Source organism: Haemorhous mexicanus, chromosome Z (genome assembly GCF_027477595.1).
Source record: "Haemorhous mexicanus isolate bHaeMex1 chromosome Z, bHaeMex1.pri, whole genome shotgun sequence".
Taxonomy (NCBI): Eukaryota; Metazoa; Chordata; class Aves; order Passeriformes; family Fringillidae; genus Haemorhous; species Haemorhous mexicanus.
Window position 1 is genome coordinate 5,598,098 of NC_082381.1, and position 26,109 is coordinate 5,624,206.

The 26,109-nt window shown below is 40.7% G+C and overlaps 1 protein-coding gene across 4 annotated transcripts; it reads left to right on the forward strand.

The window, feature by feature from the left end:
• On the forward strand, positions 1–26,079 carry FSD1L (fibronectin type III and SPRY domain containing 1 like). 4 transcript variants are annotated; one of them, XM_059837179.1, is made up of 14 exons: positions 1–90; positions 4,540–4,635; positions 5,573–5,704; positions 6,236–6,337; positions 8,777–8,799; positions 11,725–11,846; positions 13,389–13,598; positions 13,923–14,021; positions 15,290–15,416; positions 17,078–17,110; positions 20,242–20,339; positions 20,773–21,024; positions 21,357–21,445; positions 22,846–26,079. In XM_059837179.1, exons 1-14 carry the CDS (start codon positions 76–78, stop codon positions 22,963–22,965), a joined length of 1,518 nt encoding a protein of 505 aa, XP_059693162.1. In that variant the 5' UTR covers positions 1–75; the 3' UTR covers positions 22,966–26,079. The 4 variants fall into 4 exon arrangements, with proteins under 4 accessions (XP_059693162.1, XP_059693163.1, XP_059693160.1 ...); XM_059837177.1 differs by lacking the exon at positions 1–90 and adding an exon at positions 2,952–3,101; XM_059837180.1 differs by lacking the exon at positions 17,078–17,110 and having other exon boundaries at positions 32–90.
• Positions 26,080–26,109: the final 30 nt, after the last annotated feature.

The window sequence follows — 26,109 nt, forward strand, 5'->3', positions numbered from 1 at the left end:
AGCGGCGGCGCCGGGAGCGCGTCCCCGGCCCGCGCGTCCCCGGCCCGCCGGCCCGGCCGCACCACGCCCGCAGACATGGACGAGGAGCGGGTGAGTCCCCGCGGGGCAGGGGCTGCGGGCCGCCCGGGAGGCCGGCGGGGCGTTTCCCCGGCGGTTTCCCCATTGATTCCCGGCCATTCCCGGCGCTCGGCCTGGGAAGAGGCGCGGTGCGGGAGGGCGGCGGCGCGGGGAAGGGATGCTGGCGGAGTTGTGGGGGATCCCGAGTCCGCTTCCCTCCTGGGTGTGTCTCCCTCCTTCTGGAGACGTTCCGGTGTCAGCTGCTCCGTGTGAGCCTGCTCTGCCACAGGGATTGTTTCCAGCCCTGTCTCTTCCCGCGGCTCTGGAATGAAGTGCTCCAGCGGTTGCAGAGCTCTTTCATTCTGTGTATTCCTGTCATAAGTAATTATGGTGCGTGCGTAAGCCCTTCTGTTTGCCATTGATGTAATCTAGTGTTGAAGGGAACTAATGCATAAAAGGGTTTTGTTGGGGATTTTTTTTAATTTTTTTTTTTTTTTCCGCTGTGGTTGCTGCCCTGTAATTCCTTCCTTCCATTTCTTGCCATCAGACCCCTGGGGGAACTCGCTGAAGGGCAGAGATGCGCGCACCCAAGCGTTGGGGCTTTCTTGAACAGATATTCCCGTGCAGAAAGTTGTGGCTCAGCCTCTTGGCTTCCAGTCCCTCAATGCAGAAGGGCTCCTCTGTGTTCTGTGTATGCTGTGCTTTCCTCAGCTTGGGAACTGGTCTGTGTGTGGGGCCTGAGTAATTTGGTGCTGATCATGAAATTTACAGATCAGCGTAGTTTTCTCTAAATGTAGCTTTTCGCTAAAGCCAAGCCCCAGCACTGTAGGAGTTACTGGGAAGTTACTGAGGAAATTAACTGTATCCCAGCCACAGCAGAACTGGCTGTGGGTTCACAGCTGGCAGCCCAAGCCTTCAGCAATTCCAGCTCCTCATCCTAACCAAGCAACGCCCTAAATCACGAAATAGTGTAATTCTATATAACTTATTTTGCATGACACTTATTTATGCTAGTATCTCTGAAAGTGTGCTTTGTGAAATGCCATATGAAGTGTGCTTCTGGTAGAACCTGTCAGTTTGGGTCTGTCTGACTGCTCCATGTGAGATTTGTCCCTCTGGGGGAAGAGTAAATGAGGAATGCCCCTGTTGTGGGTGCTCTGGGTGGGGTCGTTGATCATATTTGAATCCCACAGGTTCTGAATGCAGCAGTGAAATTCCAGTAGATCTTGTATTTTACAGTACCCTCTCTGCCAGGGGTTAATTTGGTAATGTCACCTGTACTGTACGAAGTTCCTCAAACTCTGGCAGCCTCACTGTGTTGACAAGTGCAGGAGTTTAAATTAATGGAAGCTAAGTAAGCCTGACCTCCTTGAAATTTGATCTGGAGGTGAAGGTTACAATGTCTCGTGATTTTGTCCGAGACCCAGGACTGTTTCAGAAACTGCTCTGCCTGCAGTCATCTCATGAGCCTTCAGTATGATCGATCTTGAGCAACTTTGTGACTTGCCTCTTATGCAGCATTGCTGTGATTGTTTAATTTATTAAAATTCAGATTTTATGAGGTGCTTGTCTGCTTCAAGAGGTGCCATGAACTGGGTTTTCTGTTTTTATCCACCTGACAAGACTACAAACTACATGTTGTAGGGCTTCCTTTTATTTTTTTCTATCTTTTTCTACTCTTCATCCTTTGCTCATCCACACTCTTGCTTTAACAGTGGCATGTTTGGGTTGTTTTTCTTTTTTTTTTTTTTCCCAAGCAAAGTGCATTAGATTCAGAGAGGAAAATTAGGACACAAAAGGGAAAAGCAGCATGAAGCTCACTGGAAGCAGCAAAAATTACCTCTGTAATAAACATTTCATAATGCTTTGAAAATCCATTTGAAGCTAACCTCACACAGAGGTCAGAGAGAAAGCTCAAAGAAAATTGGTTGTAATAGAATTCTGTGAAATACTGCATTCATCAGTGGGCAGTAGAATTAAATGTCCTTTAGTGCAGAAATACCAAGAAACTTTACTGGACTTATTGCTGTTGAAATTCTTCTATAAACTAATGTAGAGTGTAGGCCTACATTAGGCCTACATCTGCTGCTTACATTGGTAATTTTTCTAGAAGCCTTTTTTCCATTAAATTACACTGGCTTTTCAGAAATTCCCCTTAAAGGAAGAAATGGAAATATTGGAGCATGTTTTTAATTTGGCATGTATGGTATGTCTGGAAGGAAATCTATTTATTGCTTATTAGTGAAGAGAAAATTATGTTGGAAAATAGAATAAGATAGTGATTTCTAAAAGCAGCCCTTGTTGTTCTGGTGGCTTGTGCATTGGTGTTTTAGAAAAATTCTCTCTAGTGTTGGGGGATACTTTTAAAGAGCATTCAAACTCATTAAAATTTCCCCAAACCTGGTTGAATTTCATGACAGAGAAATTGGTAGCTTACTTAGAAAGAGCCATAACAACCCACATTTAGTCAGTTCACTGTAACTTCAGGTGAAAATCTTCTTTAACAGCTGGCTTGCAGTTGCTGCTGTGCGTTTGGCTGTGTAAAGGCCTTTTAAATGTTGCTCACATGTAGATACTCCCCTTTAACCAGGATGTGGCTATAAAACCAAGCAGCAGTGTTCAGCACTGCACACAAGAGCCCTTTTCCCCCATGTGTTGCAGCTGAGTAAGCCCTAAGATCCTTGCTGAAAGAGGATTGTGAGTTTTCCGTGTTCATCCAAATTGACAGTTGTGCTCATAGGATCTAAGGCTTATCTCCGGGCTATCTGGCCTGTGAAAACAATTGCCTCTGGTCAGTGGTGAATGCAGAAGCAGCTGGCTGGACAATGGCTATTCATCTGGCATTCTGATGTGTACAAAATTGCCTTCAAACATGCTCAGTTTTTGCCAGGCGAGGAGAAGGCTCAGTAATGAAGTGGTCAAGATTTTCTGTGCCTCTGTTTTCTGTGAGAAGGCAAGGTCTTGTTTCTGTTCCCCCAGAGTCCAGACCTGAGTCATTGCTGTCTCTTCTGTTGCCTCTGTATGTAAGACCATCAACACCTATGGTAAAAGCACTAAAATTTGTTTTTTTCTACTTGTGGTTTAACTTCCTGTGTATGGCACTATTAAACAGTCAGGGGCTGGAGTACCCATAATATATCTCGTGGCAGATTTGTTGGCAGCTGCCTGGGGAGGTGTCAGGGGAAGGAGGAAGGGGCACAGCTTTGGGCTAGTGGAGAAGTTCTTTAAATCTGGTGTAGAGAAGTTCTTTAAATCTGCTGTTCACTGTGGGTGTTGTGAAAGGATAAAACATTTTTCTTGCCTTTTAGCAAACAAATGTGATCTGGGTAGTACATGGTTATTGAGAAACTGCTTTTGGGAGGGACTTCTGCAACATCCCTTTGGTGGTCTGGTTGTTTCCAAGGTGTATTTTATTATCTCCCTCTGCCTTGGTTTCCTAAATTTTATCAAGTGACAACATTAGGATGAGCAATTGAAACTCTGGATCAGCTGATAAATAGTGTATTAATTGAGACAATGTTTACCTGTGTTTTTAAAGTTAGATTTGCTTCTAAAACTTATCAACCAACCTGAGATAAATTACAGAAAATTCTTAGTTAACTCCTCATATTATCCTTTACTTTTACTTGCATATGCTGATATGCTTTAATAATACAACTTTACTTAAAATTCTTGAACAATACCACTTGACTTAATAAAAATAAGTACCAAGTATTGATGTGTTTTTGTCAGATTCTTAGACTATGTGACTCGCTGCTCAACAAAATTAGACTTGGTGGTCTTATTTAATTTAAAATAATTTTTGACTTACTTTAATTGTTGTTCTGGCTTGGTACGTGTTTTGTAAGCTGAATCTACTGCTTTTTGAACAGCTGAGATGCACATCACTGAGATAAGCTTGGTTCTCTTTCTCAGCTGTCAGTAAGGTTTCATCTTTGAGGTCACTTTTAATTGGAATGTAGAATTTACTCACCCAAAATATTTTCCCACTTGTAGAATAAGTTTACAAATCACTTTTGCAGATGTATTCTGCATGTAGAATAAACTGCCAGCGTGGTTATTTCACAGTAGCTTCTTTTGACATGAGGAGATCTCAGGTTTTCTTCTGGGTTTCCTTTTGCCATCTTTAAAAATTTTCTTTTTTGGTTCTCTGTTTAGCTGCACAAGCACCGGTTTTGTCATCTGGAGAAGCTGTGGTGCCAGTGGGTATTTTGGTGCAGGTGACTTATGTAGAAAAACATGTCAAACAGTGGGGTATCTTAAAGCAGGTTCTTGATTTCTCTCAGACTAACACCTCAAGATCTTTAGTGCTTCCTAGAGCTTTAATATTCAAAATGCCTTTTTTGACCCTGTCAGAACTGAATTTGCTGCAGCTGGAATGTCTGTGATGAGCTTTCATGTGTGTTTAAATGGTGATGATTTGGAAAAACATTGCGAGACAACTTTTTGCAATTTCTCTCACTTTTTTTTTTGTAATTCTAGGAGACTCTGCAAAGGATTGTCAGTACCCTAGTGAACAAAAATGATGAAATTCACAACTTCATTGACATGCTGAACCATACGATATCAAATGTTCAGGTATTTATTTTAAGGTTCATAGCATGTATCTGAGAGGGGGGCACCTTTGCACTTTTGTTAGTCTTAAACTGTGTAGTGTCTAAAGGATGGGCTGTGAGAATCCAGTTCAAAATGCACTTTCATGTTGGAACTAGATAGAAGAACATTTTATTTTTCAAGTCTGTCTCTAGATGGCAGGTGTGGTGGCCTTGCATTTTGTGTGAACAGGTTTTGTAGAACTTCTTTTGTGTGGGAAAGATAATCTTTAATCTGATGCGAGATCTGAGTCTCCCATTAGTGGGAAATAGTCTGTATTTTCAGATTTCTGTTCTGTTTGGCAGATTGAAAAATGATAATTGAGAGAAAATTCTTTAGTCTTTCTGTTTTCACCAGTTTCACATTGTTGGCCTCAAGTTTAGAATTAGACATGGTTGTTAGAGCATCTGCATGAGGATGAGGTTTAGTTTCCTTCAGCCTGTCAATCAGCCAAAAGTTGTTTCATCCTAAAGCTGAGTCAGGTTGGTTGCAGAAATGAAAATTATCCAGCAAATCTTTAAACTGCCTTCTTGAGTGCAGTTTTTAGCATCAAGTGAAATATTTTTATTCGGAACTGGGCAACTTCCTCCTTCCAAACATCTACCAATCCATATACAATTGTGTGAGGAAAATCAAGGCTTTTGGCATGGAACAAAGTTGCCAATTGTGCTGGTTTTGTGCAAGTTTCAGTATCGTGGAATTTTCACAGATTGCGGCATTCAGTTTTCGACATCCATCTCCTGATGTAGAGTCTGCTTAGGAGACTGTTAGATCTTTCCTAATATTTTTTCCCTTTTTGATAAGCTGAGAAGCAGTCACAAGGTATCCAGTGGTCATGGCAAAACATGTGTAGGGAAATGTGTGACCTTCAGTTTCTTGGCATTGTTTCCAGTGTAAACAGCATTTTCAACTCTCCTCTCAGGTGAACTCCTCTAATGCCATCAGTGAGCTGGATGAGGAGTTTGATGGTCTGTATTCTGTCCTACATGAGATGAAGGGGAGCATGGCCAGCACTATTCAGCAAGAAGAAGCTCGTAAAATTCAAGCTCTGCAGGTAAATAAATAACTCCTTCTGAAAAAAATTTGCAGCTGCAAAGAAGCATTTTAAAACTTCCTCTGTTCCTGTTATGCTATCCCCATTTGTTACACAGCAATATTGATTTTCAGGATTGTCTTCTGACAGTTCCAGAGCTGGTAAAGTCACTGTCTTTTTCAAGGCTATTGCTTCACAGTTATTCAGTGATGAAGGGCAGTCCTGTAAATAGAAATTGTAGTGCACATGAATATAAGTGTTTATTTCTCTGCTTTCTGAAACCCTGAAGCTGGGGGAAACAGGACATTGAAATTAAATCTGGCTTTTAAGTCAGACTTCAGCTTCCCCCCCTTGGAGTTGTGGGATGTGCCAAGTATCACTGTGCACTTGTCAAGCAGAGTGAAGTGAGGGCACTGTCAGAGGCCTTGGTTATATAAGGGAATAAGTTGTCACAAGTGCCTAAGAAATCCGTGTGCTTCCTAGGACTGGTGCCTCACAAACTGCTGTTTTGGTGGGAATACATCACATTATTCTTTCTGTTTTTTGCTCCAGGATCAGCTGAGCCAGTGCAGCCGTGCCCTGGAGAGCTCAGAAGAGCTGCTGGAACTTGCTGTTCAGTCGCTGGACATAAAGAACCCTGTGGAGCTCTTAGAGGTAGAAAACATTGACTGGATGTGTGTGAGAGACAGGTGCTGACATATGTCTTGATTTGAAATATCCTTTGCATTACTCTCCTGGACACTGCAAACTTACCAGGTGTACTTAGAGTGAGGGTTGACAGGCATATAAAAATACTGCTCTGCTGAAAAGCCAAGTTAAACATTGTAGTCCTGAATTCTTATGTAATTTCTGATAAAACAAGTTGGCCTTTTTCTTATTTAGGGTGATGGGGAGGGAATACAGTGCCTTCTCCTGGACAACTGTCATTGTTAAGCAATCTTGCACAATGACCCCAGAAAGGGAGGGTGAAATAACATGTCTAACTGGAAGAATATACTTGTAAATTAAGGAAACAGTTCCACATATCCACTGGATCAGTACAGTCATACTTGCTACAGTAATCCTGGTGGTAGCAGTGGGATCAGCCACTCCAAATCCAAGGCCCAATTACTTTTTTTTCTGTCTACATTTTAATGGGTGCAAGGACACAAATCAGTTTAAAAGAGCGAGGGGGAAAGCTGTCTTCCTGTGTCAGTTTTACCTTTTGGCTGCATGTTTGTGTGCTTTCTGGGTGTCAGCTTTGATTTATTTGCCTCTAAGAGCACCATTCCTAAACAGTATTTTTCTTCAGCTGGAGTTGTCCTTTCTGCCTTGTAGCAAAAAATTAATTTAGCTCTTGAACTCTGTGCAAAATGCAGCTTTGACTTTCTTGGAAGTTGTTCTATTTCAGATCTCTCTAATGCTTTTTTTTTTTCCAATCAAACACACCAGTGAAAGCTGTCTGAGCATTTGCTGGGGGAAAACCTCTTCAGATTTGGAGTCTGAAGATTAAGATACTGAAATCCAATTCAGTGAGCTCTAATATGTAGGATTTGATACTGGTATTACACTGGTGCACTCGGGGGTGACATTTTAAGGTGATATTGCCTTGGCTATTAGGCAGCTAATTCTGTTGCTCTGCTGGTAGGAGTGGCAAGTGTTCCTGAAGGGGCAGCTCCAGCCCTGACTCTTGTATATTCACAAATTTTCCTTGGATATTCCAGTAAATCAGTTCAGGAGCAAGTAGTATAAGATTTTTTTTTTTTTTTTCCCTATGTTATATTTTTGTGGCTTTATTCTGGGAGTTGATTTACCTGGAAGTCAAAAGAACATGAGTGGCAGGAGGATTCAGTGTTTAGGTGGGATGTGATCAGACACTGCTGGGCAGCTCCTGTGGGATGGGCTGGTCCTGCTCTGTCAGTAGGCTGGAAACAAACTAAAGTCAGAGAAGTTAAGCTGGGAGTGTCTTGCAGAAGATGTTGAGTTCCGGCTACCTCATATTTTACAAGACATGGAGATGAAACCCAGGGATTTTGTTGGAAAGTATCTCTGTTTTATGTCATGTAGGAAAATCAGTTAGTAATTCCTACAGTAACTTTGTTTTGAGGTAAAGCAAAGCTGCCTCTTAAGCTAAATTATTTCTAAACACTTGTTTTTTTCTGCTTCCCATTTTGGGAATATATGATCAGTTTTGTAGCAGGGACAGCCTGATTTCCTGTTTATTTTTCTCAGTGTGATTAGTATTTAGTGAAAAATTGGGAAGTTCTCTTTTTACTTCAAACTGGGAAGCTGCGTGATGATTCTAGTCTCTTTGAAAGGGAAAATAATTCAGCTGAATGAGCAACTGGATCAAGGAGCAGTGTTGAAGTAAGGCTTCAACAGGCAGAACCAAGCCCTCACTACTTCAGCAATAATCTTTTTGTCTTAGGTTTGCAGCTCCTTTTGGTGAAGGAGAGAGATTTTTGTCTTTCAACATGCCAGTTGATATTTGTCTTTTAAATGTCATCACTTCTGCATCTGCTGCAGTGCTATTATTTGAGAAGAGCTATTTGCTGTTATTTTTGAATGCTGATATACAGGTTTTATTATACTTTCCCAACAACACTTTCTTACTTTTGGAGGAAAAGTTAGAATTAGTCCTGTTTTTTCTTATTGCTCAGGGCATGCATCCAGGGTGTGTAGTTCAGCAAGTCAGGCATGGTTAGTGCCACAAATAAGCACTTAGTTTTACAGAAAATACCATGGCAGTTAAATGTTATTGCCTTAGTCCTGTAGCTCTTTTAAAAAGCCATGGAGAGTAACTCTAACTGATTAAGAGAAATCTGAAAATCCAAAGTCACACTCAGAAAGTTGAGTAATTTGGAATTGGTTTGGTGTGGTTCTGGAAATCAGGGTTTTTTCCCCCCCCAGATGTTAGAGTGTTGCTGTGCTAACCCATGCTATTAACATGCTTCACAGGGCAGTTTATTTTGAGGAAAATGTTAAACTCATTTTGAACTTCAAATATGAGCAATGCAGCAGAGATTGTTCTTGGCCTTCTTGCATGTTACTGCCGTTGATACTTGCATGGAAATACTAACTACTTTCTCTCTCTTCTCCCTGACATGCATCAAGGCTTCCAGACAGATCAAAGATAGGTACAGTACAAAATCTATCACTTTTGTGTCTTTGAATTAATCTTATCCTTGAAAATGCATTTACTGTAAAAGGGCCATAGTCAGCTTTAATCAAATTCATTGACTCTTTTCTAAGTGTTAGTTATCACAGCTTCTGAGAGGGAACTAAAAACTTCTGTGCTGCTCATGTAGTATGGTTTTTCCTGGCTTTCTATAACTTTAAAAAAAAGATGTTTTTGATGCAGGGAAGTGGAGCTCTGCATCAGCTGCTGCTGCAATTATTGTCTTTGAATATATATGTATATCATTAATTATTATTGTTAATAAGCTTATTATTAATACCTCATGGCTGAAATTTAATGATGTTTCAAGCTGACTCTGCCCCTTTTAGTTGGGAGAGAATCTCATTGGGTTTTTTGGTTTTCAAGTACTTAAAGACTTTTGCTTGCTAATTTTTCTTCAAAATGTAAAAAGTCTTGTAGCTGTTTAAATACTTCTGGTGACACTAGTACCAAGAAATTATTTCTGGTAGCTTTTCTTTGACTAATTGTTTAAAAAGCAAAACTTTACTGTTTCACAGTCAATACCTAGGCCATTTTCTTCACTTGGAAGAATGTTAACTCTATTCCAAGAGTATGACCTTTTGGTTCAGAAAACCTTCTATGATGTACATAATATTTTGAGAAGCAGCTCACAGGTTGTTGTTGCTTTTTTGGACCAAATAGGTTGGCTTTCAATGTTCAGGTTTTTCAGTGAAGGCTTTGATTTACTAAATTCTCTGAAGTTCTGTGTAAAGTGAGTAATTGTTAGAGTTTAATTTAATCTTTGCTTTTCCAGAGGTAAAGATTTAGTATCCTTAGCGGGACAGAGGAAGAGTGGATAGTGTCAGTGATGGGACTCTTTAGTACTTTTTGTCAGTAATAAGTATCCTCTTCTGGATTCTTGAAATTGTCACCAAATCCTTTGTGGTTCTCTGTCCAAGACTGGTGTCTGAGCAGAAGTTAAAAAGTTGTCTGAAGCCCACTGTTCCCTGGTGTTCTCTTGCTGCTAATCAGAGGATTACTCTTCCTTAAGGAGAGATTTTCTCTGCCCATCTGGCTGAGCACTGATGTGCTAGGCAGCCCATGCTGAATTTCAGAGTGTGAGCTTTGTCTTGGGAAATCAATTAAATTGTGTTTCATGATGTTCAGCTCAGTCTCATAGTAGTCTCATACCCCAAAATTGCAAAGCTCATCACTCCTGACTTGCATATATCTTTGATATTAAACTTCACATTTCCTCTCCCTTCCACACTACCAGATTTTTTTTGTTTTTCAGTATTCTTTGATGTATCTGTGGTTAGCAGACAATCTCTCTTACATACTGGTGGAGTGCAGGATGGAATATGTATTAGGTGTTCTAAAGGTGTTACACATCAGTGGGTGTAGAATGGATTCCGGTCTTGGCAGCTGACTTTTGTGGTGTATATCTTACTTTGTAGTTGAGAATCATTTTCTTAAAGGAGGAGTTGGGATCTCTGTGTTGTCTGAATCAGTGTTACTCAAAATCTGCTTCATGGCCTGGTATCTTCAGAGTTAGAGAATTACATGAGAGCCTTGTTTTTTATTGGCATTTTTTGGTGGTGTGGTTGGAGTACAAAAGTGTCTGGGGAGTGTTCATAATAGTACTCAGCTAAGATTTCTGGAGTGGAAATGGGAGCTGTGCTTCACAGGATCCATGGAAGAGACCACGGTGGGTCATCTGTCCGAATGTCCCTGCTCCAGCAGGGTGATCCCAGAGCACGTGGCACAGGGTTGTGTCCAGGTTCTGGAATATCTCCAGTGAAGAGAAACTCCACAGCCTCTCTTGCAGTGTGTTCAGGGCTCAGTCACTGGACAGGGAGGGAGTTCTGCCTCATGTCCAGCTGGAACTTCCTGGGATCAGCCCCTGCCCATTCTTCTGGTGCCATTGTCCCTACAGAGCAGGGTCTGGACCCTGCTCTGCCCCTCCCTGCAGACAGGGACACTCAGGGCTGAGGCCCCTCTCGGCTGGGGCTCCTCTCCAGGCTGAGCAGCCCCAGCTCCCCCAGCCTTTCCTCTTCCCCAGCCCCACAGCCTTTGCTGACCCCTCTCCAGGAGCTCTGTGTCCCTCCTGCCCTGAGGAGCCCAGAGCTGGACACGGCACTCCAGAGGTGCCTCCAGGGCTGGGCAGAGGGGCAGGATCCCTCCCTGTCCTGCTGGCAATGCCCTCCCAAGGGCACTCCAGGATCCCCTTGGCCTCCTTGTCCCCAGGACACTCTGCTGGCTCAGGGACAGCTCTTTGTCCCCCAGGACCTGCAGGTCCTTCTCTGCAGAGCTGTTTGCCAGCAGATCACCCTGGCCTGTGCTGGTGCTTGGGGTTATTCCTGCCCAGGTGCAGGACCCTGCATTTCCTTTGTTGAATTAAGATTCTTCAGTGTTTAGTGTATCTTGTGAAATTGGTCTGGTGCTTGCAAGTTCTAATTTGCGGCTTGAAAATTCTCTTAATCCTCTAATAAGGTAATAGATATAATGTCAGTATAGTCAGCTTGTTAATTTCTGTCTAGAAATGCATGAACATCATCCTGAGTCTGCACTACTTCAAACTTTTCATACTTGCTGAATTTATGTCAAGTGATGTGAATTTTGTTTTGTTTCTTATCCAGGTTTTTTCGTCACTAGTAAAAAGTTTTAAACACATATCTAGTCACTTGCTTAGTAATATGGAACAGCTGGTAGCTCACACCATTATTCTGAGACAGTCACATTAGCAAAACTTTCTATTTTGAGTGTGCTAAATGGTAAACAATTATGTGTAGAAAAATGTTCTAACCTTTGATCGGTAGTTTGACGTCAGTGATACAGATTGTCTGATTGCTGTTTTGGAAAATGGGATATAGGTCTTGACAATGGGAAATACATTTTGCTAATGCTGTTTTCTTGGCTTCAGTGTCACAGTGGCTTCAGCATTCCGCCTCTCTCTGAAACCAAAAGTCAGTGACAGTATGACTCATATGATGGTGGACTTTGCCCTGGAAAAGCGGATGCTCCAAGCTGTGAAGTTTTTGCCAGGTAAAAACCATATTCAGTGAGTTTAATTTGTTGCTATGTGAACAGCTTGTATATTTAAACCAACTAAACAAAAAAAAAATTGCCTCTCTTACACCCTAATAAGCAAGTTTTTCACCTAAACTCATTCTTACTCGTTGTATGTTAAATTGGATACCTTGAGGATGAGAGTTTTCTAGTTTTATTGTGTTAATTTCTGCACAAGACACTATTTTGGAAAACAGTATTGGTTTCAGAAGTGAGAGTGAGTCTTCTGGACCATGTTTTTTTATGAGTTCCTCTGTACTCTGTGAAGTTGCCTGAGGTTTCTTAGGACTGTCTATGCCAGCTTGATCCTGAGTGACACGCTAAGTCCTGCTCGTGTGCAGGAGTATTATATGTGAAACTGTCAACTTACACATTGCTTACACAAGTGGTGGCAAAGTCTGAAATACAGGTGAGGGACAGTCCACTATACAGTGATACTACCATATTACAAATTGTGCATTAATCCATCTGTTCCTGTTTCATAGTAAACTTGGGTGCATTAGACCAGTGTGTATCTTTCATGCCTTTTTAATCCTATTGCTTTCCAATTTAAAGCACTTTGCCCTTGGCTGTTACTGAGACTATATTGACAAGAACACTGCTGGCAGGGATGTAAAGTTGTTTCATCTCTAGGTCACGAATCCAAATCTGTTATGGACTTGGCAGCATCAGTTTTCATTTCTGCCTCATGTGTTGCAGATACAGTATGTGGTAGCAGCTGTAATAAATGACCACTGTTATTCCTAGTGATCATCTGGCAGTGTCCAGGCAGAAATTCATCTTCTAGTCTTGGACTCAGGGTGTCAATCACTGCCCTGCATTTCACCGTGCATGTGTTCAACAGCAGTGGGGGTGCAAAGATCTAACAGCAAGTGTGAACCAAGTTTTGCATCTAGATAAAGGCATTATTTAGTGTGACTCTTATACATTTTTCCTTGTCAAGTATATAGGAATTTGAAATGGGCTTCTGATGTGTTAACAGGAAAATTGACTGTCTGGATATCAGTCTTGCTTTTTTCTACTGTAGTGCCGTGCTTCCAAATTACTCGGGCACCAAAAGCTCAAACTGAAAACAGTAAAACTTTTTTCATTTCCTGCAGCAAAAGTCTTCCTTGCATGCCCTTTAGATTCTACAAATAGTATGTAAATGCCTTATTTTTCAAAACTTTTTTTCCACAGACTGAAGTCCTCTTTGATATCATGGAAGTAGAATTTTGTTGCCTGTAAACAAAACTTCAGCCTTTAGTGGACCTTGGGAACTGTTTCTCCCCCTCCTTTCAAGGCAAAGGGATGAAAAGAAAGGAAAACTGGGTAACTGAAGAGAAACTAGTGGAAAATATTATTGTCTGTAGTGATGAAAATAATTATAAGTGATGCTGTATGAGCTGAAATTACCTTCCACAGACATAGGAACAGAAGTTTGCTTCTTGGTGTTTTTCCTGTAGGTTCATATTTTTAAGTCCACTCTACTCTAGCTTTCTTTTTTTCAAACTGACATGTGTTCTTGTCTTTCTGCAGTCCCTAAAGCTCCAGAGATAGATGTAGCAGCATGTCTGGTTGCTGACAACTGCATAACAATATCATGGAGAATGCCTGAGGAGGACAGCAGAATTGATCATTTTGTGCTGGAGTATAGGAAAACCAACTTTGATGGGCTCCCTCGACTAAAAGGAGAACAGCGTTGGGAGCTGGTTGACTACATTAAAGCTACTCAATACACATTATCAGGTACAGGTCTTTTATACTTCAAACCCAAGAATGTTGATATAACTCTTTATGGTTGGGTGTTTTGCAAAATATTTTTCAGCATGTAATGAAGCTGCCATTATATCATGTCAGTCTTGGGTGCTTTGTACAATAACAGTTCTGTCTTTTATTTTGACTTTGAGATTTTATCAAAAGTTGTGTGATAAATGAAGTTCACACTGGTATTCAAGCATGTTTTTTGCAGATTGAGATAAAGGAAAGACAGCTACATGGGCATAGATCTTAGTCTTGTAGGAGTCATCAGTAATAAACACAACTTCATATTTGTAAACATTTGCTTTGTAGGTCTGAAATTTGATACAAAATACATGAACCTTAGAGTACAAGCTTGCAACAAAGCTGTGGCAGGTGAATACTCTGACCCCGTGACTCTGGAAACCAAAGGTAAAGTTTGAAAAACTCCTGAACCTTATCTGTGGTGAAAATCCTGAACCTGTTATGTTCCGTCTGCTTCTGCCTGAGCCCTTCTGAAACACTTCCCAAGTGGAAAGGGAAATGACTGTAAAGGATTAAGAAGCTTATTGGCACAAAGCTGCCTTTTTGGCATTCAGACCCTGAAAAAAATGGGGCAGTTAATGTCACTTTCTCCAAAAGCTTGGCATTGGTTGCTTTGAACTGTGGAGTGACAGTCCCATGTGCTGCTGTATGGTGCCAACATACAGCAAGAAGAAGGATGAATGCTGTGGGTGACTCTTTGGGCATCTAAACAGTTGGTGTGATTATCCTGTTATTAGTGGCAGACAGCATTCAGTAACTAGAAGTTGCTGGAAAGGGTTTTCTTGACTTGGTAGCTGCAGTTTCTATTGACAATATTTAAAAAGCTGGCAGATTTGAATTGCCTAAGGTGTGCAGTCATGATGTTAGTTGATCTGAGGATTGTTAGAGTGGCTTCCTAACATTTTGTAAATAAACGGAAAGAGAAGTTTCTTGGAAGGGATGTTTTGTGACAGAACACAAAGCTCTTAAGGTGAGAGAGTGATCCTGAGGTTTGGTTTACATCCAGGCCTGGTATAAAGGGCAAAATGACCGTTATCAACTAAACAATTTATATAAATTCTCTTCCTTTTGAATGTTATTTCATGAGAATAAAGCTGTATAGAATTTGAATGAGCTGATGGGCATTCTGGTAACTTTTCTATAATTATTTTGATACTCTTGAGCAACAGTCATTGTCAGAGATACAGTATCTGTTTATTAGCCATATAATTCCCTAGTCCAGTGCCAGAAAAATAATTCTGGTTTTGATTATCTGGGCAGTTACCATGCTTCCCATAACATCTTCGTTATTCCTGGGTGAACATTTAGTTCGCTTTCTTTAATAGTCAACCCAGAGGAAATCAATTTCCTTGTCCATATGCTTAACCTGACTGTTGTTTACACTTGTGCATTTTTGAGCTCTAAACTCTTAAAAATCTCAAGTAATGTTCTTTCAGGGTCAGACTGTAATATCTGATGTTATCAGGACTTTTATAGAACAGTCTATAAATACATTTAGGAAATTGAGTCTGTATTAGTTTTTTTGATTCCAAGTGTCAGACTGAAAAGCCGGTGTTTTCATAAAATAAAACTCTGCAACAATTTTACTACTGCTTCTGTAATTTTCTCTGAATAACATTATACCATTTCACTGTTTTCTGTTTTGTCTTGACCAGCATTTGTGTTCAGTTTGGACAGTACTTCATCTCATCTGAACTTGAAAGTTGAAGACACCTACGTTGAATGGGATCCTACTGGAGGCAAAGGCCAAGAAAAAATAAAAGGGAAGGAAAATAAAAACAGGTAAGAACTATGTTTTGTAAGTGTCTGGCATATCTCATCTGGCAGTTAAAGGAAGAGGGCAGGGGTGAATTAAAGCACTTGGGGACAGTGGGACATGAGAGGAATTTTCATTCAGAAGTGTTTCTCTGGAAGAAATTTTAATTTTTTTAATGTCCCTTCCTCTGTCACACTGATGTAGAGGCTAAATTGTGTCATCATTGTTAAGTAATATTTTTTTATTTTAAAAATGCATTTGTTAGGGTATCATTCAGTGTACTGAACTAAGGTGTAGTTGTGATGAACTGATCTTGGCTACCCACCTCCTCTATGGCTTCTTCCTCTTCTGGTATCAAAACCTTGCCACATAAAGCCAGGGCAGTAGGTAAGGTAAATGTGAACAGGCAGCTGATGTAATTCTGTGTTTACTAGTATTACAGGTCAATTCTGGTCAATAGACAGCATTTCTACTATAAAAAAGTAAGGAAAGAGCTGACTACCTTGCCTTTTTGAGAAAGAAGAGGTTAAATAAATCTGGTACTATAAATGGGTGGTGTCTGAACTTATCTCAAACCCTCATTGGAGGGGGAAAAAGTAGCAATAAAACAAAACAGACAGCAAAAGGTAATGGATAATGAAACCTAACTATTGTGGATGTGGCAGCTCTAAACATACTGCTTTCTTCCAGGAAAAACACTTAACTTCAGCAGAGCTCTTGGTAGATTTGTTAGACGTCTGCTGTTCTGAGTCATTGGATAAACACTGTTGGAAGAATGTTTAACTCTGCCTACTGTGGCTGAGCCTTGAATATTTCCAAGGATGAAGAATGTGTGGATGAGGAATGTGTTAACTTGCTAGCCCTCTGTTCCAGGCCATTTTTATGGGAGGGGAGGAATATCCTGGTACCTGACTGGAATCCCCTGTGGTGCTGTGATTCCCAGGTCCTTTTCAGCCACTGGTGTGACCCCTGTGAGGACAGCCTGGCTTGATCTTCTCTGCTCCCCTTCCTGTTACCTCATTAAAAGACAGCATTTGGTTCTTGTCTTCCTCAGGCATAGCAAACCCCATTGTCTTTTTGTGCCCCAGACCTTAACTGTGGTGTTGGCTCTCCACAGACTTGCTCTGGTATGTCAGGGTGTAAATTTGAGGAGCCCAGACCTGGACACAGCTGTCAAAAGGACAGGAGAAGTCACTTGCCTTGGGCTCCTGGTTGCTGTATTGGGGCTACAGGCTGGGTGTGGCTGTCCACCTCTGCCACGAGGGCACAGGGCAGTGTTGTCAGCTTCTGCTTCCCAGACTCTCAGTGGCTTTTCTGCAGAGCTGTTCTTCCCTTGGATATCCCCCAACCTGTCCCGCTGTGTGGATTTCCCTCACCTGGAGGGCTGTGAGCCTGGTGTTCAGCTGGATCTGTGCAGAGCCCATGGCCCCACTCCCAGTCTGTGCCTCACCCCTTGGGCCTTGGGAATGCTCTTTGGGAATGGGTCCGCACAACTGGCTACTCCCTCAGCCATGGTTTATTGGCTTTCTGTAGTCAGAGTTTGAGATAATTCATGAACAAATACATTCTCCACAGGCATATATTGCCAGCAGTGTGATAGAATATCTTCTATTGGCATTTTAAAACTGGGGATAATTTACTGTAGTGATAGAACAGTTCTTTAATTACTACTTATTTCTGTCGACAGTGGCCAGAATCCTCTGCTGAAGAGCAATAGAAGGTGATAATATACCTCTTATTCCTAGGATCTAGCACCTAGTTTTGTTGGGAATCTGTGCTACTTTCCTTTGCTTGATGTCATGAGAAACAAATCTAATAGCCTTTATCAGTAACAGTGCACATGTGCACTTAGAAGTTACTTTGCAGTTTAATTTGGATTCACAGAGATTATATATTCTCCAGTGACTGGAAGAGAGTCTTTCTGGAAGGATTTGTCCTAATGTGTTTGAAACCTGATTTGCAATGTTGATCCAAAGACCCCTGTTACTTATTGACATATTGATACTTTCTTAACCCCTTGGCAAATTTTTTACAAATATGATAAAATCTCCTTTCTGAGAAATGTAAAATAATTTTTTTGTTCTTACTTTTGAATCTCAAAAACATCTTTGCTTCTGAACTTGTACTGAAGCTGTTACTAGACACCAGAGGGTAAGAAGTAAATGTTTTTGCATGTTTAAAGAGGTTGAAGCTTATGTTAAAAGCTTCATGGCCATTCCAATTTCAGGACCAAGTGTTTGAAGGAGAAGTCATTTTTTTTTGAGATGTAAAGTTAGGTAAACTATTCTCCCATTCTTTGTGCAGTTGTGGTTTTTTAGTGTCACGTGTTTTCATTTTTTCTACTGAAACGCCTTTTTGAGAAATTATTTTCCTGTTCTTGATATTGTGCTCTCTTTTGCTGGTTTAGAAGTTGTGGAACCAAAAGAAATGCCCAGGATCCTAATTTCTTACAAGTTTTAGTCCTGTTATTCATCATTCATTCACCCCTGTTATTATCAAGTGGATCTATATCTGATTTGAAATCAGAAGTAAAGAAAAGCTTATGTAAAAAGCAAAATAATCTCTTGAAAACATTCAGTTTCAATTGTTTTACTACACAAACTATAGCAATTTGTGCTAAACTAAATTTAAAAAATGTCTTAGAGATGCTCCTACCTGCTCAGCTTGGGGAATTTTACACCTTGGTCTCTCTTTGTAGTTGTCATTAGAGAACTTCCCTAGTTTTTGGCTCTGCTTTGGTAGAAGGACATGGTCACATGTTCAATTTTGCATCTCAGACTGAGCTTTTCTAGCAGGGGATTTAGATGAGCTTAGTTCTTGTAGGAGGCTTTCATTCCCACCTGAAAACATCTGTGGGATGTCTGCGTCAGAAGGGAAATTTGGAGCCGGCTCTATGGGAGGTGTGGGGAAAAATTGCAGTAGAGTTACTTTAAACAAAAAATAGGTAGTTTTGAAGAGTTGGAAATACACAATGACAACAGAATTCTTAATTGTATTTCATTTATTAGACCATAAAAAAGCCTCTCAATTTCTGATCTCCTTCCTTGACCTTTCTTCTCCAGAAGAGAAGGTGTGTTGTGTGGAGTATATTCTGAAATGGATGAGGAAATGGGGACTAATTGTAGTGCTGTAGGCAACTACAGCAGTCCTAAACCATGAGACAAGAATATCTGGCCTCGGAATATTGGAAGAAATGTGTCAGTTACTGGCTGATAAGGACTGTGCTCTACTGGAAAACAGGCACAAAACTGACTTCCTGCTATGAAATTTTCTGCCTTCCATTGGAAGGGAGGTGTAAGCACTGTGGAGGAAAAAAAGCATGAACTGTTTTTTTGCAGCTTTTATGTCAAACAGTCAGTGTAATTTTCTGAACTGATAAAGGCTATTAAATTTTGAGAGGACAAAGCACATGCAGTGGCCATTTACAGACTTGAACATAGTAAATGATACCAAGAAGCTTTTAATGCTTTCTTAACCTTGAGAAAATTCTAGCAAAGTGCCTCATTTTTCTTACGGTGAATCTCTAAATGGCCACATTGCTACATTGCTTTCTGCATAGCCCATTTGTACTGGGTCTAATAGAAAATTTTCAGCAGCATTTGTTGGGAATGTGAGTGGATGATGTCTGATGCACATGAAGCAGGTTGAAATCTGGAGTGCCTCCCTCTGAATTTATGCTTTAATTCTTGGCTTTGCTGTTTTTTTTTTTTTCATGCTATCACTTGCTAACTTTTTCCTTTGGTAAGTAAACTGCAGCATCCCCCATATTTACAAAATCCAAAAGCACTTGATGTGGTGCACCTGTACAATGTACACTTAACCCTTTCATGTATCTCTTGTGAGCAGTTTGGAAGCGTATTTGTCTTCTGTTACATGCTAAATAGTGATGCTCAAGTAAACAGCTTTTTCATCACTAATTTTTTTGTAGGCTTTTGTAAATGGAATTTAAAAACTTGGTCATTAATTAGATTTTAGCATACCTACATCTGGCAGCCTAGTATCACTTAGCTTTTGATTCCCATGTGACTTTTATTTTTGTGGTGGTAGTAGGAAAAAGTGACATGTCCCAAACCTTTCTGGAATGATTTTTGAGAATAATGAACGAATTGGAAAGAAAACAAGCTGAACTTCACTGTATTAATGGACATAAAAGTAGCAACTAGCTTTAGCAAATTGTAGCTGAAGGAGCAGCTGGAGAGAAAACTCTTCTGTAGGTGATATTTCCGCCAAGGCCAATGTGTGATTACACTCCAGAGGATGAGAAATTGAAAATTACTTCTCAGTGTATTTCAGAGACTGACTTTATACTTTTTTGGGGTTTTTGTGAATGAAATTAAAACTGTAGAACTGTACAGCCATTTCTGAGAAGTTAGAATTCTTTGCTACTTATTGCCTTTAAAGTAGTAAACAGATGTGATTTGCTGTCTACTGAGAAATACTGCAAATAGCCCTCGCTCAGTTTAATGGTTAAATTATTGGTAATTATTTCTGAGGGCCTAACCAAGGTTAAAAAAAGTCTGAAAACCTCATTAGGTTAAATTATTCTTTTATACAACTGATTGCTCATTAGAATAGTCTCCATCCTAAAGTGTTTCATTCAAACCACGTGCCACACATCTGCTTTTCCCCCCCTCTGTTTCCATTCTCAGCTGCCTCTGAACCTGTTTTTCTCCAATTTTCTGTATGTTTTCTTCGGTCACCTCATCCCTCTCAGCTGTTGTGCATGCATGCTGTTAGAGGCGTCAACTAATGTGTCATTTCTAGAGTGTTTGTGTGTCTCTTGCACCTGATGGGCTCAGGGACACCTGAGTGTGCACTTGTGTGGTTTTGAGTGGTTGATCTCTCCTTCAGAAGCAACACAGCGTCTCCAAAGAGATCCACTAACAGCCCAAGGGCCTCAGCGAGGGCCAGCCGGGATCGCTTTGCTGGTGAATCCTACACAGTGCTGGGTGAGCTGAACTTGTTTGCTCCATTAGGAAAGGGCAGATCAAACAAGAATTAGAGGGAAAGTTTGTGATTGTTCAAGGCTGTGTACTCAACATTGTCCTGCCCGAAGGAGTTTGCCCTTATAATACCAGAATTTTGTGTCTTCAACTCTGCTTTGGATTACAAAGCTCTTAGTGACTGACATGCACCGCTTTTAAACATAAATTGGTGTTAAATGTATCTTGTAGTAATAAGCATAGGTAAATGCAGTCTTATTATTCTGTTTATGTTTATATTCTATTGTACAATTTTTTTGTTCCTTATAGTTCAGATTTCTTTGCCTTAAAACAAAATAGAGAAGACATCACTGGTGCCTATTGGGAAGGCAGCACTGTAAGGTACACTGAATTGTAATTAACTACACTCAGTTGTGATTAAATGTATTTTTGTTGTTAGGAGATACTGCTGTTGAAAGTGGACAGCATTACTGGGAAGTGAGAGCCCAGAAGGACTGCAAATCCTACAGCGTGGGAGTAACGTACAGAAACCCAGGGAAGTTTGACCAGCTGGGAAAGACTAATTCCAGCTGGTGCATCCATATCAACAACTGGCTGCAAACCACGTTCTCAGCAAAGCATAACAATAAAGCAAAGACTCTAGATATACCTGTCCCGGACCGAATAGGAGTATACTGTGACTTTGATGGAGGTAAATTTCTCCTTAGAAGATTTAGTAACAAGAGTTAGTTGCTATTTCTGTTGAGCTGGAGCAGTCCAAGGCTGAGGAAGTGCATTACTTCCAGACTGATCCAGTCTTGCGTGACAACACAGACCTAAGTGCTTGTTATGACAAATGACAGTTCATCTGCGTGACAGAGCTACTGAAATTCTGTGAAAATGGTGAATTTTCACTCTTCAGACTGCACTTAGAGTGTCCTGGAAAAGAATAATTTTTTTTGTACAACTTAGATAGCAACTGCATCTTAGCTTAAGCTATGTTTAAGCTGAATTTCAACTTGTTCTCTATCTCTCTCTCTCTAGGTCAGCTTTCATTTTATAATGCAAGCTCAAAGGCATTGTTACATACCTTCAGAACAAAGTTTACCCAACCATTGCTACCAGGCTTCATGGTCAGTATCTATAAAATCTTGCAGTTTCTACCACTGAATTCAGTTTTGTTTTTTTTAGAGAAGGAAACTGCAAGCCCTTGATTTGTCTGACTAGTAATTTTTAAAAGGTTTAACTGCTCTCTTTTGGATTTTGTGTGGTGTTTACAGTGACACCCCAGCAGGACTCTGCACCTGGATGTCTCAGCTGTGTAGACAGTTGTCATTAAATTTGTGTGTATGAAATTAACAGCGCATTGCAGTGGCTGATGAGCCCACTGCAATAACTGATCTGAACTGATGGAGTCCAGGATGCTGTGAGCCATCAGAGCAGGTGTCATGGGACAGAACAGCTCCCAGTGCTTTCTAGTGGGGAAAAGAAGTATCCACCCTTCACATCTTTAAAAGCTCAGTGGGATTTTCTTGCCAGTCAGTTCAGTGCCCTGCATAACCGTTTTTGTTGCTCTAAGATAATTGGCAGCAGCTTTCTGCAGTGTTGAAGGCTCAAACCTTACCCAAAACACACAGGAGAAGGATTAGTTACTATCAGTTTTCCTTTAATTATTTAAGTAATTAGTTAAGCTAATTTGGGAGGCCTCAGCTGTGTTGTAAGGGGCTATCAAGCGCATCATGCTTTGGGAGTGGGGTGTGTAGGCCTGGGATTTTAACAGGTCTAGATTTTTTCATGCCTGTTTATTTGCCTTGCTGATCCTTTTCAGCATAGGAGGAAAAGAACAGCTTCAGAACTACTGGGATACATGTGTTAGCCATTCCCTAGCATAGCAAAGGCTGACTCATGTAAATTCAGTTCCCAGGACATCTGGGAAACAGCTGCTTGCCAAAATTCAGGCTGTCCCTCTGCACCTCGCACAGCCAGCCCCTCACAGAGTGACAGCAGCCTTAGTGACTGAACAGGACAAGTGAAAATTACAAACTACTTAATTACAGCTCTCAATCTTATTTACAATCTTGAAAATACAGCATTCTTTCATGTGCAGAATAGAAGTAGCTGGCACCTGTGCCCCTGAAGCTTCTCAAATTTTTTTTGGTAATATGTTTATGCTTATTATTACATAATTATAGCATGACCTGACAAAAATAAGCACTGCTTTGAGGCACTGGAGCATAGTGAGAGAGTTTCTTTTTATTGTCGCTCTACTTGCTGCTGGCACGTTTGTCTTCAAAGAACTTTTCTAGTTAGGAGCAAGTGATTTGAGAACTAGGTCTTTGTTACAAACTTAGTTATGAAGCATAGTATGTGAAGCATCTTTATGGATTTAAAAATCAGCATGTCTGGGATTGGAATGTTTTACAGAGGGCTGTGGCAGAGGACATGCAGCTGTGTTTGTGCTAGTTAATTGTGGGATGGGAGGAGAGAGATGTGTTTGGTTCATAATGCAGATTTTTTTTCTTCTCCCCCCCAGATCTGGTGTGGTGGGCTCACAGTGACTACTGGATTGCAGGTGCCAAGTGCTGTGAAAACTCTCCAGAAGAGTGAAAATGGATTGGGTGGTTCAACAAGCAGCCTAAATAATGTTGCCTAGTAATGTCTGTTTAAAACTTCTCCTGCTGAATGTTTTTGTTTTTCTGTGTAGCTACTACTCACAGAAGCTTGTGAGCATTGGATTTTACTGGGTTTGCTACCTTCTGCTGTTTAGGGCCTGGGTACGGATAGTGCAAAGGTTTTGGGGCTCAAGTGTTAGGAACCAGTGCTGGGAATTGAGAAAAATGTCAGAAAGCTGAACTGTTGCCTATTTAAAAAAGAAAAAGAAGCCAAGAGCTGTTACTCTGTACTTTTCTAATACTGTATTCAAGCATTTTGTTACAGACTTGAATATTAATTTTGTTATAAATACTATTCTTCTATGAAGAATATAGCAAATACAATTTTTTTTAGCTCTCCTAATGCAAATTACTTAACTGTGTATTTATTACTAGGCTTCCCATTAGAGGTTGTGATTTTCGAGATGCATTTTGAAAACAGACGGATTTGTTGGCCTAGCCTGGCAAAACACCACAGCAGCATAGTTTCAAAAGGATATTACAAGAATGTGTAGGCCTGGTATGAAGAAACAGAACAGGTTGTGACTATTTCCCCTAGTGGTATAAAATCTTCCTATTTTCCATGGGTAACTCCTTTTTAAAACCATGTGTATTGATATTGGCTCCTGTATGTCACCATTACATTAATTGCATTCTAATTACATTAGAAAATTATGTATAGATGTTCCATTGCCTTGACCCCCATTTGTGAGCCTAGTAAAACAGTAGTCAAATGATTCATAGTAATGGGAGAGCTAAAAAAAGGAAAAAAAAAATCATGTTATATTCTTCGTGGAAAAATCCCAGTTTGTCAGTGGGAATTACTAGGTTATTACAGACTTTTTTAATCTGCTTTCTTCCCTCTAATCAAGCTGAGGAGCCTATAAATAGTTTTCAGGTACACTCTTGAATCAGGTGTTTCCTAACTGAAGATTGTTTTCTGGTATCACCTGAAAACTTATAAATTCATGGTCCATAATGATTTGGCTCATTTGCTGCTGGGCCAGTATATTTTCCTTTTGTGTATCCTTTAGCCCATAAAACCATAAACATCTAATCGTGTTAAAACCTCAATATTACCAATGGCTCCTTTCTGTCCATCACAGTTTCTCAAGAGAAGGAGAAATTCCTTGAGACGCCTTCTAATAAACTGGCTATGATGTTCAGTGAAAAGTTAAAAATTAACAAGGAAGTTTAATTACCTGGTCTGGAAAGTGTTATTTTTCTTGAGGAATCATGAAGTTGACAGGTTGGCTGAGCCCTAAATGTTTATTTTGTATCGGGAACTTGAGCATCTCTTAATTATTTGCATTGTGAACTTGTAATCTCTTTTTGCAGAGGAAAGTACAAACTAGTTTTTCCAGTTTAACTGTACCTTCTTCTGCGTGTTCTGTTGCTTGGGCTTTGGGACAAAGATACTCAGAAGTGACGTGGTTCTTGGTCAACAGTGTTTGAATCTGCTTCACACATTATCTGCAGATGTTACTGTTATGCAAATACTATGTGTAAAAAATTTTCTCTTTCCATTTTACTGCAATGGACACCTGACTAGGAGTTCTTGGGGATAAATTGCTACAAACTCAGTTTTGCAGCCAGCTCTAGTCCGGGGATATGGTGCCCAGGCACCAGGACAGACTGGCAGCTCCTCATCACCACTCATCCACTTGTATTGATCTTGGGTGTTCAGCTGCAGTTCCTCTTCAAATTTCCCTCTGTGGAAAGAAAGGGGATGTTTACAACCAGCTAATGTGTTGTGAGAACCATGAGTATTATCTAGCCCTCTACAAGAGCATTTAAATTATGCAGTTGTTTTTTTTTGTTTGTTTGTTTTTTTTTTTTTCTCTTTTTAGCTAGTAGTATAACCTGCAAGGTGAATTTGATATGCACCGATGTAAAAATGTCATTTTTCTTTTAACAGTTAGCTAGAGGAAAGCTTGGGAGGGTTTCATACTGTGACTTGTGACATGCAAGTTTTGGTTTAACTCATTTCCTAGATGAACCTTAACATGTGACATTTTACCCTTAAAAAGATGGATTTGTTATATAATAGTTTGCACAGATGTCAAATTTTTGCTGCTAACATGTAGTCCAGTTGTCGTTAGTAAATGGGGATATGAAGAATTGCCTTAAGCACTTTAGATTTTTTTTTTAGACTGTTTTTTCTGAACTAGTGTCTCTCCAGCACCCATTATCATAGAAAGATGAGCGACACCACACTGCTCCCAGTGAAGCTTTTTGTTGCAGTTGGTGCAGGGTTTGTGCTTGCAGCTGGACAGGGATGCCTGCAGCCTGCAGAGTTACCTTTTGTGAATCCACTTTCAGGGAGTTGGAGAGGGGTGGCTCTTTGGCAGTGGATCAGATTTTTTTGAAGGTCTGTTGTTCAATCCACCAGGCTTATTTACTCTGGAGCCAGTACTGCACGGTGGCAAAACAGGAGTTTTCTGCTCTATGACCAAAAGGAGATGCTTAATTTTTTTTTTTTTTCCTTTTTAAGTACTTACTGCTGGTATTCTGAAGATATTTTAACTCCGAAAGCCTGACTTTTGAGGAACTAAAGGTTTTCCTTGAGATATTAATACAGATGAGCATAGCTGCCATTGTGCCGTGGAAAAGTTACTGCAGCTAGGGATGTCAGTGTCAGACAGGATAATTAAAAAAACAAACAAAAAAAAACCATCTGGGGATATAAATGCTTCTGCAAATACCAAACAGGCTCAGCAGAGGTGGCAGGTTCATTTTTCAGAAATGCAGGAAAAGCAGAGTGTACAGTACAAATCCCGTTTCCTCACTCCTCCCACGTCTCAGATGGAGACCGGGGCCGCCATCTGGGAGCGTGTTGGGCTTGTCCGTGTGTTTATTTTAAGGCGTGCGGGGTGTTGGATGGACGCTGACCGTGACTTGTGTGTTGATGTCGTGCCCCAGCGTCGCTATTTTTCGGTGTCCTGTGGCAGGGCCAGCCTGGCCGTGGCTTTACTTCGGAGCAGATCCCGGTGATCCCCGGGACGCTGCGCGGGGCCCCTGCCCGGAGCCCCCCGCCATGGAGGGGAGTGGGACGGAGGGGGTGCCGCCCGCGTGTGACGCGATGTTTTGTACTAATACAGAAATCTGCAACCCTGTGTGTGTCTCTCCCCGTGTCGTTTTACCGC